We start from the raw sequence: 16,138 nt of genomic DNA, 5'->3' as shown, positions 1-16,138 counted from the left end.
CATTATCTTCCCCACAACAGAGGTCAGACTCACTGGTCTGTAGTTTCCCGGGTCATCCTTCCTCCCTTTTTTGAAGATCGGAATAACGTTTGTTCTCTTCCAGTCCTCCAGGACATCTCCAGTCCTTAAAGAGGTCCCGAAGATGATGGACAAGGGTTCTGCAAGTTCTCTGGAAAGTTCTTTGAGCACTCTCGGGTACATTACATCCGGCCCAGGGGATTTGAACTCATCCAGTGCAGCTAAATGCCTCTCGACAACCTCTCTGTCCATGTCAACCTGCCACCCAGACACTATCCCTTGGCTACTGACATCTCTAGATGTGCCTAAACCCTTTGACCAGTGGGAAAAAACAGATGTAAAATAGGTGCTGAGCCTTTCTGCTTTCTCTGCATCCTCCGTTAGAGTTTGTCCATCTGCACCCAACAGTGGGCCTATTGCCCCCTTTACGTTTGCTCCTCACGTAACTGAAAAATCTTTTCTTGTTACAGTGGGCTTCCCTGGCCAATCTTAGCTCACTCTCGGCTTTGGCCTTTCTGATGATTGATCTACAGTGCCTAGTAACCTGTAGGTATTCTTTAGAGCTCTGTCTTTCCCTCCATTTCCTGAACATTTCCCTTTTCTTTCTTAGTTCCTTTTGAAGTTCTCTGTTCATCCAAATAGGCTTCTTAGAGCTCCTGCAGTGTTTTCATCTTTCTGGGATAGTCATGGATTGAGCATGCAATAGCTCTTGTTTGAGTAGCGCCCACCCTTCACATGCTCCCTTCCCTTCCAGCATTCTCATCCATGGTATGACACTAATCATGTCTCTGAGTTTATTAAAGTTTGCCCTACGAAAATCCAACATCCGCGTCTGGCTACCAGCTTCCTTGCCCCCCCATCTCAAAAGAAATTGTATGAGGACATGGTCACTTCCCCCTAGGGTCCTCACTTCCTTCACCTCATCCACCAACTCTTGCCTGTTGGTCAGTATTAAGTCCAGTATTGCTGAACCTCTTGTAGGTTCATCTACCATTTGATAAATGAAATTGTCAGCCAGGCAGGTCAGAAAGTAGCATAACTGAGGACGTTTCACAGAGTTTGTTTCCCAGCACACATCTGGGAAATTGAAGTCACCCATGATTACAAGGTCCTGCCGCTTGGATATTTTCCCAAGCTGCTCACAAAGTGCAGCATCCACATCCTCTCGTTGGTCAGGCAGTCAGTAGCAGACACCAACCACCACACTGTTTGTTTTCCCCTTGCTTATTTTCACCCAGATGCTTTCCACTGGAGATATACTCTCCTTCAATAGAATTTACTGACAGGTAAGCTCTTTCCTCACGTACAGTGCCACTCCTCCACCTCTTCGATCTATTCTGTTTTTTTCTGAACAGTTCATATCCATCCACTATTACATTCCAGTCATGAGAATCATTTCACCTTCTATGTTGCCTACTAGATCATAACTTTCTATCAGCATGAGAAGTTCCAGCTCTTCCTTCTTATTGCCCATGCTTCGGGCATTAGTATAAAGGCATCTGAATCCTTTTACTTTTGGTTCCCTATGAGCTGGCCTTCCTGGTTGGGTTGCCCCCGATCGGTCTCCTTCCATAGACGCCATATGTTGAGCATCTCCTTCCCCTTCCCATATATGATCATGTTGACCCACCCACCCCAATAGCCAATGATGGGCCTGGAGGGGTTGGGAGGGGGAGGGGCACAGCTATGCTTCCCAACTATATTCTACCTGAGCGTGCCACTTTTGGGGTTTCTCAAAGCCTGAAGAATGTTCCAGCAGTAAAGAAGTTGAGAAAGGCTGCTGTATGCTAAGGCCTCAAACATAGGCCTGTGGACCTATTTAAGACTCCATAGGGCCCTGATTTCACTAGGCAGATCATTCTACCAGGCTGGGGCCAGGGCCAAAAAAGCCTTGGACCTGGTTGAAGCCAAAGTCTTTGAGGCCAGGAATCCTGTGTGCTTGCTCAATCTAAAAGATTTTTGAGGTGGTCCCTCAGATACAATGGTAAAAACTATCATCAGATCCAGAAAGAGAGAGAGAGAGAGAGAGAGAGAGTTTTCCACTATCTCTGTCTGTTTCAAACTCAGAATTATTGTTTACTTTCTTTCATTTTTTCACAACCTGTTTCCTGGATCACCTTCCTGGGTCACCTTCTCCAAGCCCTGGTTGGTTAGACACATATACATCAATACACAGAAACCTTTGACAATTCATAGGTATGTGTATGTGTATGTATGTTCAGTGTTTTTGTCATTTCCTCTATTTCTATATTTCTCAAAAAAACAAAACAAAGAGCATCTGTTCAGAGGATAGAGTGGTCTTTCCATGCTCCAAGATGCTTTTATCTTGTCATTTTAAAAATTGTCATGGAAATGCATTCTGCCTCGTGATGAATTTTCAATCAAGACCCCAATTGCCTAGAGATACTTAGACCATGAGTTTGTTACTGAGAATATCTTTCTCTCTGGGTGGGGTAGGATGGAGAAAAGGGTTCACCCGCACTCAATTCAAGAAGCCAGGATTTTGGAGGACGGGGGAAATATTGGCCAGTCTGTCCTTTGAAATATAATGCAGCGGCAAAGTTGGCATTGCTTCCACAGGACGAGACCCATGGAAGTCAAATAGCCTTACTATGGTGTCGTTTTTTCTTGCAGCTGCATCTGGCATTACTGCTACCCTTTCCCTCTAGCTTTGGTTTTCTGACACTTCTAGCCACACACACTTTAAAGAGCAAACTCTCACACAGTGGGTGTGGTTTCTTTTCATTTTCTGTCTGGTAACGTCACTGCTGGAGAGACCCGCATTGCCATCACACCCTCCCAACTGACCTTTTATTTTCTGAAGGTCACCCTCTTACACTTCCAAAGAATTGAGGTTTTGAGGTAAGCTACGCATCGTTTTTACCAACCCACATCTGAGGTAAGCCCATACCTTTTTTTACCAGCCTGTGTTCATGAGCAGGGGACAAAGTCATCTTCATGACATTAAAAACCTCACTGCCTGATTTTCTGCAGCTGCTTTTGAAGGCTCAAGAACAAACCAGGGTCTTTCTGGTCAGTTGGTAACCCTATCAAGAATTTAACATTAGAGAAATGCCAGACTCTGAATTTGGACTGCATAAAGGCAGCTCTAACGCTGCTTATTTATGAAGGTAATGCAGTTGAAAGTGATCTGATTACCTTCGCCAATGCTTAATAATATTCCTGGTGTGAAATTGTGGCTATGGACTGAGCTATGAATCAGAAAGTTCCTGATTCAAATCCCTCCTCAGCCGGGTACTCCCTTGACATTTATTTATTTTCATTTCAAACATTTATTAGCCACCTTTCTTACACACAGAGCTCAAGGTAGCTTGCAATGTAGATAAAACACATAAAATAAAAAAAAATGCATCCCACCCCCATCTAAAGTCACAGTTGAGGACTGCTAGTAAATTCCTCAAATGAGGTATTAGGTAAGTTACTCTCAGTTTTTCTAACTGCAATACAGGGACCTACCCAAGAGCTAGTGTGATGTAATGGTTAGAGGAGACTTTCTCAACCAGGGTTACATCAAACCCTAGGGTTTCGTGATGGCCCTGGAAGAGTTTCCTGAATGGGTGGGGGACAATTAATTTTTATATATATATTTTTTTAATTGTTAAACATTTCATAGAATCATAGAGTTGGAAGGTACCTCATGGGTCATCTAGTCCAACCCCCTGCACCATGCAGGACACCCACAACCCTATTGCTCATTCAATCTAACCTGCTACAAACTTGAACCTTCACAGAATCAGCCGTCAGATGGCTATCCAGCCTCTGTTTAAAAATTTCCAAAAATGGAGAACCTCCCACTGGTCAGTCCTAGAGGAGATCAGCCCTGACTGCTCCTTAGAAGGCCAGATCCTGAAGATGAAACTCAAATACTTTGGCCACCTCATGAGAAGGAAAGACTCGTTGGAGAAGAGCCTAATGCTGGGAGTGACTGAAGGCAAAAGAAGAAGGAGACGACAGAGAATGAGGTATCTGGATGGAGACACTGAAGGAGTTGGTGGAAACTTAAATGGACTTCAAGGAATGGTAGAGGACAAGAAGGTCTGGAGGATCATTGTCCATGGGGTCACGATGGGTTGGACACGACTTCACACCTAACAACAACAACAACCTCCCAAGGAAGCCTGTTCCACTGAGAAACTGCTCTATCAGGAACTTCTTCTGGATATTTAGACAGAATTTCTTTGAATTAATTTCATCCCATTGGATCTGATCATGTATGGCCATGTTAACCTAAAACTGTTGTGTCTCTGTTCACTGTTTTATTTATGTCTTACTTTTGCCCCCAGTGGCAGCCCAAAATGACTCCCAACTCTCCTCTGCTCTGCTGTATCCTCACAAACACCCTGCAAGATGGGTTAGGCTGAGAGGCAGTAACTGGCCCAAGGTCACTGAGCAGCTTTCAGGAAAGAATGAGGATTGGAAGTCATCTTCCACATCCAGATCCCACTCTTGAACTGTTACATCATGAGGCAAGACCAAGAAAGTTCTATTCCCAGTATAACCTTTCAGAATAAAACTTTGTTGGTCTTAAAGGTGCCATTGGACTCAACTTTGTTCTGCTGCTGTCTACCCACCTGAATCTATTGCACAGGGTTACTGTAACTTACTTCCAAATAGGTATGCAGTGTGAAGCACTCACAGGTGTGCAAGAGGGCTGGGGTGATGGCAATGCATTTTGCATGGGCTCAGAGGCGCATCCTTGTGCCATGCATTTCAGAAGTGGGCTGCCCTGCCTAAGCAAGGGCTGCCACCTTCCCCACCCCACCGGATTTCCAAAGACACCTGCCTCTGAGGATGCGCAAAGTGCCTTCCTACTCTCACCAGGCCTGCCGGGGCCCGAGCGCGAAGCCTCCTGTATTGGTCCTGCACGTCGCAAGTGGAATCGTGGCGCTGCAGAAAGAGGCGCCGGGGAGAAACCCGCGGCGCTGACCTCATCGACGGGCGGCGCTGCGAAGAAGCCGAGGGCAGCAGAAGGAAAAGGTTACGTCGGCGGGCGGCTTTCGGCGACGCTGGAGCCCCGCACCGCGGCAGGGGCAGGCCACGGCACTCTCGCCGTGCTTCGCCCGGGCCCGGCCTGACGTCACCGCAAGCGTCTCGTCGGGCTGGGGAAATTCCCGGCGTGCAGGGGAGGAGGAAGGTAGTAAGCTGCCGGGCCCGACGGGGGCAGGCCAGACGGAGAAGCGGGAGGACGCGCGCCGGACGCCGGAGCGGGCCTGGCCGAGGAAGCAGGGGCCGGCGCCGGACAGGACAGGACAGGACGAATCGGCAGCATGGCCGGTGAGTGGCGGATCTTCTGCACGACTCCGCGGAAGACGCGGCCCCTTTGGCCCGCGGAAACTTCCGCGCTTCTGGAAGTGGCCAACGTCTCTGGTTTGGAATCGACGTGGTCTGCTTCGCGCTGCTTTAACCTGCCGTCTGCGCCTTAGCAAGTTGGGCTCGTCGCAGCCCCGCTCCGAGAGCCCAAGCTGAGTCGCTGGCGCCCGGGGAGAAAGGGGAGGATCTGACCTCGGTGAGCGACAGGGATTAGAGCATCGCTCTGGCTTCCTCGCTTCTTCCGTGCGGTTGCTAAGAGGCCAGCATGCACCTTTGGGGGCATTGGAGAAAATCGGGGGGTGCAGATAACTACCGGGATGCTGGAAGAGGAGGCAGTGATCTTCTCCCCACTCCCATTTCAGACTGTTGTTGCTGTTATAGCAGCTGGGGTAGCCCCGACTCGCCTGAACTCATCACAGTTCCAAAGCTAAGCGGGGTTGGCTGTGGGGTCCCTACTTGGAGAGGAGACCACCCGAGAAGACAGGGTAGCTATGCAGAGGAAGGCAGTGGCAAGCCATTTTGGCTTTTCTCCTGCCTTGAAAACCTCTTAAGCGGGTTATCACTTGATGGCAATTCATAGTTATTATTTGATTTTACCTGTTATGGCACATCATATTTAAATTGCACTTTATAGTGTTGAAAGCTCATTTCAGGTGCGCTGCCCAGTAAGGGTAGTTGGTAAGGGGCTGTCTAGTCAGTGTATAGCAAGCTTTGAACCAGTTACCTCCTTGTCTCTGGCTTAATCTTTCAGCCACTATTTTATAGTTGGCATTTGTTGATAGCACTTGTTATAAATGGGCTTAAATACCTTTACTTTGGGAGAACAAGTAAAGGTAAATATTTGTATTCTTATATAATTCTTGAGAATTGCCTTTAAGAATAATTACCACAAATGGTTTTTGTGTGCTTAAGCCCACCCCCTATAAAATCTGTTTCTCCCCCTAGCAAAATCTGATCTGGTATCCCAGGTTAGTGACAGTGATTTTTATTTGTTTGTTTGTTTGTTTGTTTATATACCGCCCTCCCCGAAGGCTCAGGGCGGTTTACATGAAAAAGAAAACGATACAGGTAACATCATTTATAGAACAGCAAGGTCAACAACAACAATAACATTAACATAACAACAACAATAACAATAATGATCTGTTGACCCTTTGATTTCAGCTGGTATCAGAGTACACATTTTCCCACCTTTTAACCCTGTACGTACTCGCTACCTGTTTGCTGCATAACTGCTCATCTTGGTAAGGGAAATAAAGTTTTTGGTATGTGCAAATGGGATTTGTCCAAAATGTTAACTTCAAGTTCAGTAGTAGTGGTTTGAAGAGCATGTACTTCCTTCATATGTATACATTTTAAGACAGAAAACTGTTTTTATCCAGCCTTATCCTCCTTTATTTGTGTGTTTTATGAGTTTTTAATATTGTTTTTTTTAAATCACGATATTAAAACTGCAAAGGCAGAATTCATAGGACCAGCTTCAGATTCATAGTATAGATCCACAGTTAGCTACCAGGCAGCACCAAATCCATATTTAGAATTTATTAAATTCTCCATTCTTAAACATTTCCTGAGCACATTCTCGCGATTAAGGCCGTACTTACTGCAATATTAAAGATGCTGAGAATTCAGTGACAAATCCCCATCATAGAACTAGCACTCCCAGGATTCCTTTGGGAAATCTAGCCCCTCCCCACTGAGAGAGAAGTGGTTGAATTGAGAAATGTTTAATCATTGTAACTGGTGTCTTGTGGTTTTAACTATTACCCAAAGCATTTTGGATGTTATGGACTATGCAGTTATAAATACATTGTGAACTTTTGAATAAAGTATGAAAGGACAGTTCCTTACTCTTAAATTTGAAAAATGTTATTTATTTCTGCTCTGCCCTTTCCCCAAGAAACTGATGGTGTAGATCCCCCTTTTGATACAAACAACCCTGTAGGTTAGATTTAGTTCAAAGGTAGTAACTGGCCCAAGATCACCCTGTTAGCGTCATGACATGGGATATTTAAACACAGCTCTCAATGATCCGAGTTTCACACATTCTGACTGCTCTTGTGTGTTAGGCCTCACACATTCTGTTGTGTCAGCCTTCTACCAGACCTGTTCCCGGGGTTCACTCATTTTGACTAATTAGCTTAGGGAAGCCAGCCTCCAGGTAGGCTCTGGGGATCCCCTGAAATTGCAGCTCATCAGGGATGAATTTCCCAGGAAAAAATTGCAGCTTTGGCGGGTGGACTCTGTGACATTGTACCCCACTGAGGTCCCTGTCCTTCTTAGGTTCCATCCCCAAATCTCCAGTAATTTCCCAGTCTGAATCTGGCAAAAAAACACAACAACCCACTGCTGCCGCCAGCAGCCAAGGTGAACCTGGCAACCCTATCTCCATGATTCATGTCATGCAAATCAAGTGTGCCAGTGTTGGAGAGGATGATGAAATAATGGGAGCAAAAACTTTATTTTAATTAGAAAGGAATGTGTAAATATTTGGTGGACTGGAGTATGGTTGTGGACGATAAATACATTTGTTTTTTAAATTCCAAATCCGGCTTTCTGATTTAAATAAAAGTGAAGGGCAGCACCAATTGTGCGACCCAAGACAGATGATGTCATGAAAATGCCATTGCAATGGTCTTTTTGTTGCTGGGTGGTTCAGTTTAGTATCGTTTTATTTTGCTTAGCTGGACTGGTTTCTGGTGCTGCTGTGTGAGAAAGAAGAAGGGGGTGTAGCAAGAGGCTTTGACCAGTATGAGATCCCCTGGTACGAGGTTTCTGAACGCTGCCCAAGAGAAATTGAGGATTTGGTTTCCACTGATTAATCTGGCAGCCCTTTCAGAGGGGAAGAGGTGGGGCGAAACAACAGTTGTTGAAGGAAATCGCTGTGTCTCAGAGTAACACCCGTGCTGAAAAAGTAAAGCTCCACGGTGGTGTGGTTTTCCTGTTAGCTGCACCCGTTGGGGGTGGGGGAGATAGTTAGGCAAAAGTGGGCATACTACTTTGAAGAGCAATAACCTATGGGGATATGAGAAGGTCTTTGAGATCACAGCATGTGAAGGGCAGGCACTCTTGAGCCTAAATTGATGAGGAATCCTGAGGTATAGCCCCTGAGATTATGGGAGGAGCCCAGGGAATAAATAGCAGTGCTTGGCAGGTGGCGTTTGATAGGGTAGGAATGGCAGCTAATGAAGTTGGGTCTGAGAGATGGGAACAGGTGGGTCAAGGGGCACAAGTTGTCTATGCCTATTGGCTCAGGGTGGAGTCAGCTGAGCATGAGATCAACCAAGCAGAAAGGAACTAATGTTCAGTTCTGGCCCCAATCTGAGATTCTGTTCCTTTCTGGAGAGGCCATAACAGTACCTGAAAAATGGGTCTTCACAATGCTACTTATTTATTTATTTTCCTCTTTTCCCCACTATGGAGCCAAAGCATCTTATAACATCCTCCTTCCCTCTTCTACTTTATCCTCATGACAACCGTGGGAGGGGGGGCTCAAGGTTACCTCATGAGAGTGGGAGTTTGAATCTCAGTCTCTCAGATCCATGTACAGCTCATTGTAATTGTAGTCCTTGGACTTCTAGAGAGCCACAGTTTGGTCACCCCAGGCCTAACGGAACACTCAGATCACTGCACCACCTGAGCTCCAGTTCCTCTTATACAAAACTCCCCAAACCCTCTGTTTTTGAGTGTGTGTTATGCCTGGAAAAGAAACATGAATGGCTCAGTTTTGTTTTGCTTTTTTAAAGGACAGATGTTGGAGCACCTAACAAAGGGGAGCATGCTGCATTCTCTTCCATCTTCAGTCTTGCCAGCTGCCCAACTGTTTTCTCTGGAAATCATTACTCTTTTTTTCTTTCTTTTTTTGATACTCCTCTATCAGACAGAACGAAGATTACAAGTTTCAGTGGGTGGAATTAAAAAAAAATGTGAACTGACCCTAGTTTCTTGAAAAAACCCAAACTTTCTCCCTGATTCATACTTATTTTCACATCCTTTGGTTCTAATTTGTAATGGATAAGATTTGGTAAGAGAGTCTGAGGAAGGCATAACCGAGACTGCCGCACTGATTTACTGAGCAAATGACTTTGGCTCTTTTGAAGCTACTGTTGGCTGCAATCTGATTAACTCTTCACTCCTTGCTAGGTGAGAGTGATTCTGTACAATATTTGCACATTCTTCTTCCCAGCCACTAGCATACATCCTTTCTTAATCATTGTTCTCAGCTTTGGAATTCTTTGTCATTGGACAAGCTCAGCCAATCATTGCTAAAGGCCTTGTGACCATGTCTCTCCAGAGGCAATGTAGATCCACATTGTAGATCATAAACGAGTCTTATCAGGTATAAATCATGCTGCATCTGCAGGAAGAAAAACAGGGCAGCTATCTGGTCCCCTTTTCCAAATCTGTTTCTCTTGGACATGCCTGTCTCTCTTTCCCAATAGCCAGACACTCCAAGGTTATTTATGACAAGTATACTTACCTTGTTTTACAGGTATGCTCATTTTCAGTAAAGCTTTCGTAAGAATTAGAGAGACTCACAGTGGAATACAGAACAGCAGTATTGCTGTTGTCATAAATGAGCTTAGAATAATGACATTCTCTTTACTGAAATGTTCTGCACTGTCATAACTGGATACTTTAAGGCAGTGGTTCCCAACCCCCGGTCCAGAGACCGGTCCCGGTCCGTAGATCAGTCGGTACCAGGCTGCGGCTCCTCCTCATCCTCTTCCCAGCTGCTGCCATGGGGGCTGCCCTGCTACTCTGCCATTGGCTCCTTTGGTGCTCTCCAGCAGCCGCCATGGCTGGCGTTCCACTCGTCGTGGCACTGCGCAGTGCCCCCCAGAGGGCGGCGGGAAGTCAGGGGCGCTGGCGGGAAAGCAAGTGGAGCAGGGGCTCAGACAGCGGCGGCGACATCCCTCGGTAAAAGACTACCCCACCCCAGGCCTGAGTAAAATTATCAAGCGTTGAACGGTTCCTGGTGATAAAAAGGTTGGGGACCACTGCTTTAAGGGGTTTTAATTTTTTTTTAGTAAGGGCCAGTGTTTTAACCCTAATCAAATTTGTTTATAAAGACCTCTCAGTTCTAAGCACTGGACAATGATACCTCCAAATGTGACCCTGAGGGCCTTGCTTTCCTTGGGGAAAGCATCATGTTTCATCAGTGGTTGGTATTGGATGTAGATATCCTAATCTCAAAAAGTGAATTTCAAATTTCCAGTTCTTGGATCACAAATGTCTGGGGGCATTGTGTTCACAGAACACATAGGATAATGTCTAATTCCCACTCTGACTTAGCATTTCCCCTTTTCAGGAGGATGTCTCAAATTACACCACTTCATTAATTAGCAATTGGCTGGCTGATGTTGCAAAGGAAATCCAGAAAAATGTCACCAAACCTGTATCATTTTTTGTTCCATAAACCGGTTCTGGGTACATGTTTAATCTACCTACTGAAGAACAGAATCTGTTCAGAGGTGCAGCCAGATTCCAGTATTTTCATGTGTGCAAATTGTATAACTACACGGGTGTTTTTTAAAGCCACAGAGATCTATTGCTGTTATCACCAGTTGCATATAATATATATTTCACCTTGTTAGCAATCTCTGAAAAGATTCCCCTCCAACCACACACACAGTTTGAAATAAAAAGGGAAGTTTGTAATTTCTCAGTAAAGACATCTTTTTGTTCCTAGCTCATTTTCTGTCTCGAAGGGTCAGATTGATAAGGAAGAGGAAGCACATGAACCTCTGATCTTCCTTTAATATGCCATTCATTTATGACTTTTGTAAAATCTGATGGCTGCATGCCAGAGCTTTGTAGAAAAGACCTGTATTAATGACAAAGCCATTCAGTAACCTGATGCAGTAGATATATCTGCCCTATGAAATTAAACTGGTAAAACAGCCATTTTCTCTCAGTGTGGATCTCTAAGAACTGTATTTCTGTGGGCTCTCTAAAGGAAAATTCTTACCAGATTATACGAAATTACAGTCCCTGATATTATTTTGTCAGAAGCTATGGTGGTTAAACTTTCCTAGAATGAATAGACTGGATTCTATGAATGGCTTTTGGTTGTAGACTGAATTTCTCTCCCTTCCCCTAAAAAGCTGCTTCTGATAGTAGAGGCACCCTTGGGAACCCAGTGAGATGCAGTGCAAGGAGCCATAGCAGAAATAGTTCGAGTTCATTTTGTGTAAAGATTTCTGTCAGTTCTTCCTTGAACTCATGAACCTGCCTTTTTCTGAGTCAGACCTTTGGTGTTCTCCCCTTTGACTGGCAGCAGCTCTCCAAGCTCTCAGGCGGAAGTCTTTCACATAACCTTCTACCTGATCCTTTTAACTGGAGATGAACCTGGGATCTTCTGCATGCAGAACAGAGCAGTTTGTTTTGTTGCTTTGACATGTTTTAAAGGTGCAATTCTTCTAAACTGCCCACCTTTGCTGTTGGTAGTTGCCATGAACCGCTGAAGTGTCAATTTATCATGGGGCAATGTCTTAAACAAAATGTCTTTTTAAAAAGTAGGCATGAAACATTATAATTATTTTAGATATATTATTTGTATTTTACCATCTGTGTACATTATGCCAGTACTGTAAGCCAGCTGCAGTTGTGTGTATCTCCCACATAAGAAGGCAGGCTATCCATTCCATAAATAAACAAATGAAATGGCTTGGGGCCAACCTCCTTGCCCTGTGGCTTAACTCCGTGCAAGAACTTTCCTGTCAGTCGGGAAGGACTTGGGTATGGGGAGAACCCTACTCCTGCTACTTGAGATTACGGAATCTGTGAGGAGTTTTGCTGCATGCATAAACTGACCCTTACAGGCAAGGGGAGGAGGGTAATTTACTCTAAACCCTGAAAGTAGTACCGAGTGCTGCTGATTTTGCCAAGGAAAAGCCAGAGACCTCCTTGGTTGCAAGGAATATTATCAGCTCTTTGCCTTGTTCCATCCCTCCTATCAGCCTTCCTCTTCCAGGCCCTATATAAACCTCACTCTCCCATTGTTCACTTTCACCTATGCCCATTAAAGCACACAGGCACCTTTGTCTTGCCCCTGCGGCTTCCTGACCCTACAAGTCTTCCTCTGGTTCCTCATTCTCACAAGTAGTACTACCTGTTCTACTTCCTTCCTGATCTTCCTGGAACTGACCTCAACTTGCCTTTCCAACTCATAATTTTACGTTGCTGCTCAGGCAAAAAGCTCAGTCTCACTACTTCAGTGGAAAAGGATGTGAAGACCCTGGTCTCTTCTAGCAAGAAGTCCTGAACCTGCTTGTGTGGAGACACTGGACGCATCCAGTAGGCTCCTTGATTGTATAAACGCTTAGCTGGTGAAGGATGGAGGGGAGTCTGTAGACCAGAACAAAGGAAAAGGCTAGGTTCCTAAATCTGTTCTTCTGGTAAGCAATGGATACCTCTTTTGGCCATGATTATCCATGAGGGTATCATTGTAGGTCTTTGGCATCTTTTGGTAAAAACCTATACTTAGCGTTGGAAGTAAGATTGGGGAATTAGCCGAGTTTTAGACCAGAAATGCAAACAAGGATGGTGATGGATTGTAACTCTTGTCTAGTATTTTCCTTCTATATTTCTTTTATATTGTCAACTGACAATATAAGGACCTCTGAGGCACACATATGCTGGGCATACTCGTTCCAAAGCACACACTGACTTGGTTAAATCAGAGATAATGCAGCCTGCCTTAATAAAATTATATGTACTTGTCAGAAACTTTTGGCACTTAGTAATTTCCCCCCAGCAAACTTTGTGCTTTATTGAACATAGTCACAGACCTTTAGTATCAAATATTGTGACTATATGGAAAATATATATCTGTTCAGATTCAGACTCTTACTGCAGGGCTGCTACAAAGTGCTTTGGACTGGCAAGACAAATAATGTGTGTGGGTGTGGTTGGGCACACCTTGATGTGTTGGGGAGGATGTGGGCGGGTGCATAGCTTTTTTAACCTTTTGGGGTTTTGCTCTTAATTACAAGAACAATGGTCCTAATTGGCAGAGTGGTTAGTAATCTCTTTTTTAAAAAAGGTCTACTGTGACTCAAGCATCCTTCTCTCTTTAACCAATTCAGTGAAACATTTTCATATTTCAAACTCTTCATTCCATTAGCAAAAGTATGTGTGTTTTACCTCATAATATAGGAGAGGTTTGTGGGCACTGGTGTGAGAAACAGCTGAAAAATAAATAAGGTTGTGGTACAGCACACCACATGTATAGAGAAAAAATGACGATGGAAGGCAAAGAATGCTTAATCTGTTTTTATTTCAGTGTGTGTTTGTATGTGTGTGTGCATTTACAAACCAGTTGGTGAGGCTGTGTTCATTCCTGTGGTTATTCTAGGCTGGAATCTGGAACAACACTGGCAAGCTTGTGGTGTTCTTGTGGCCAATATTCCATGTCTTCAACTACCAGACAGAACTTTGGTGGTTCTTGAGGACTTTTCCAGCTCTTCTCTGGGCCTACCCTCCACTGTTACTGCCAGTGAATCCCCAGTCACCAAGCCCTCCTCAGTTATCAAAAACTATTCTGCAGACAATAATGACACAGAGTAATTTGGTGCCATTTAATCTTGCGACCAATTACTCTGAATGTGATTGAGGATATTTGCGCTGTTATTATGACTCACTGTAATTGATGTGATATTTTCATTTAAATACACTCTTGGTTAACCACTGCTGTTTTCTTTGCTGTGGATTTGTTACACTGCGATATTAGCTGTGAGCAAATCACCATTAATTCCAGAACAGTTTACATTTCTCTTTTACCTACCCTGGTTTTTGCTTTCGGTTTTAAATGTCCCATTTTGTTTGTAGAGATTCCAGGGGATGTGGAGTTATTTTTCTTATCCAAAGCTATTTGAATATTTCTCACAACACTTCTAGGGTTTCTAGAAAACCCAAAGTTTCAAAACAGTGGGAAACATTGATGATAATAGTTTCTTAACACTAAATTTACATAATTAAAGCAGCAAAATCAGCGAGGTTGCTATGTTATGTCCTTACCTTGGCAGGGAAGGTAGACTTCTTGACACAAGGAATTCAACATCCTGAGCACCATACTTCAGGTGGTAGTAAAACCTGGATCTTGGCCCTAAAACCAGTTAGAAGTCAAAAAGGGTACTTTGAATTTGAGCTTGGTAACAAACTGGAAGCCCATTTTGAACATTTGAGGGAGGTGTTGTTTCTTTTAACTATTGTTTTTTTCCTCACATTAAAGGTGGTCACGAGCCATACATCGAAATATGTGAGCAGCCTAGACAGAGAGGCATGCGTTTCCGGTATCAGTGTGAAGGACGTTCAGCTGGCAGCATTCCAGGCGAGCGCAGCACTGATATCAACCGGACTTTCCCAGCTATTCAGGTATACTGATCTTTCATCATGGCTTTAAAAGAAACCCGTACGCCTTTACCATTTGTTTCTCACTTAGCAGACAAGGGTAAGGGGGCTTAAAGGGCAGCCCAGTGTTATGCATACTTCCTCAACAGTTAGTCACTTTCTGGTCAGTGGGTCATACACAGGTAAACGTACCTAAAGCTACCTTCCGAGAGCAATTGAGCAGGTCCTTGTTCTCCATGCAAAATACAATGGGAAGCTTGTAGGGAGATATAAACAGCATCCTGTCTTGCCCCACTTGTAGCCCAGCAGGTTCTGCCCTTACAGATACAGCACTTGCTCCCTTTCTAGGTAAGAGCCTCTTGTGGCGCAGAGTGGTAAGACAGCCGTCTGAAAGCTTTGCCCATGAGGCTGGGAGTTCAATCCCAGCAGCTGGCTCAAGGTTGACTCAGCCTTCCATCCTTCCGAGGTCGGTAAAATGAGTACCCAGCATGCTGGGGGGTAAACGGTAATGACTGGGGAAGGCACTGGCAAACCACCCCGTATTGAGTCTGCCATGAAAACGCTAGAGGGCGTCACCCCAAGGGTCAGACATGACTCGGTGCTTGCACAGGGGATACCTTTACCTTTACCTTTACCCTTTCTAGGTATCTTGATTCTGGATCCTAGTTCTACCACCTGGCCCTGTCCAAGCAGCCAGGTTCCTTGAAATCAAAAGCTAAAAACCATCCAGTTCTATAGCTTTTTGCCTGCTAGTGAAACTTACTTTATGCTTGCTTTCTTATACCTGTGTGTGGAATTCAGTAAAGGATGGGCAGACTTTCCCGCTCTCTTTTTCTCTACAACCCATGCTTCCTGAGCAGCTGGCTTCCTTGCTGATTAGGTTCACCTGCATATTATAAAACCTTGATACAAACATCCTTTTGAGGATGCTGCAGGAATGAGTATACATTCTCTGAGGCATTACATTCCTTGAAATTTACACTTCTGTTGGAATGGAATCCTATTTTTATTCCATTTTGAAATTTGGTCTGTGATATTAATCAGTGCTGCAGTGAAATGCCAAAAGAGCCATTCCTGTTTTAAAATAATCTACTATAATAAGAGAGCTAGATTTACAAAACTGCATTTGTTTTGATAAAATCTAGGTCAAAACTCATAGAATCATAAAGTTGGAAGGGGCCATACAGGCCATCTAGTCCAATCCCCTGCTCAATGCAGAATCAGCCTAAAGCATCCAGGATAAGTATCTGTCCAACTGCTGCTTGAAGACTGCCAGTGAGGGGGAGCTCACCACCTCCTTTGGCAGTTGATTCCACTGCTGAACTACTCTGACTGTGGAAAATTCCCCCCCCCCCGATATCTAGCCGATACCATTCTCCATGTAGCTAAAATCTATTGCTGCAGGTTCTATCCTCTGCTGCCAACGGGAACCTTT

At 44.5% G+C, this 16,138-nt stretch overlaps 1 protein-coding gene across 3 annotated transcripts in view; it reads left to right on the top strand.

Annotated features, from left to right (window-relative positions):
• The first annotated feature begins 4,570 nt into the window (after positions 1-4,570).
• Positions 4,571-16,138, top strand: part of REL (REL proto-oncogene, NF-kB subunit) — a 57,224-nt gene continuing 45,656 nt past the window's right edge. The window contains exons 1-2 of one of the 3 annotated variants that reach the window (XM_077333071.1): positions 4,571-5,313; positions 14,585-14,727. In XM_077333071.1, coding sequence (XP_077189186.1) covers positions 5,307-5,313; positions 14,585-14,727 — 150 coding nt within the window. In that variant the 5' untranslated portion in view covers positions 4,571-5,306. The other 2 variants (XM_077333090.1, XM_077333080.1) reach the window with 2 other exon arrangements.

Source organism: Paroedura picta, chromosome 1, assembly GCF_049243985.1.
Source record: "Paroedura picta isolate Pp20150507F chromosome 1, Ppicta_v3.0, whole genome shotgun sequence".
Lineage (NCBI taxonomy): Eukaryota > Metazoa > Chordata > Lepidosauria > Squamata > Gekkonidae > Paroedura > Paroedura picta.
This window is presented reverse-complemented; position numbering and strand designations above follow the sequence as displayed.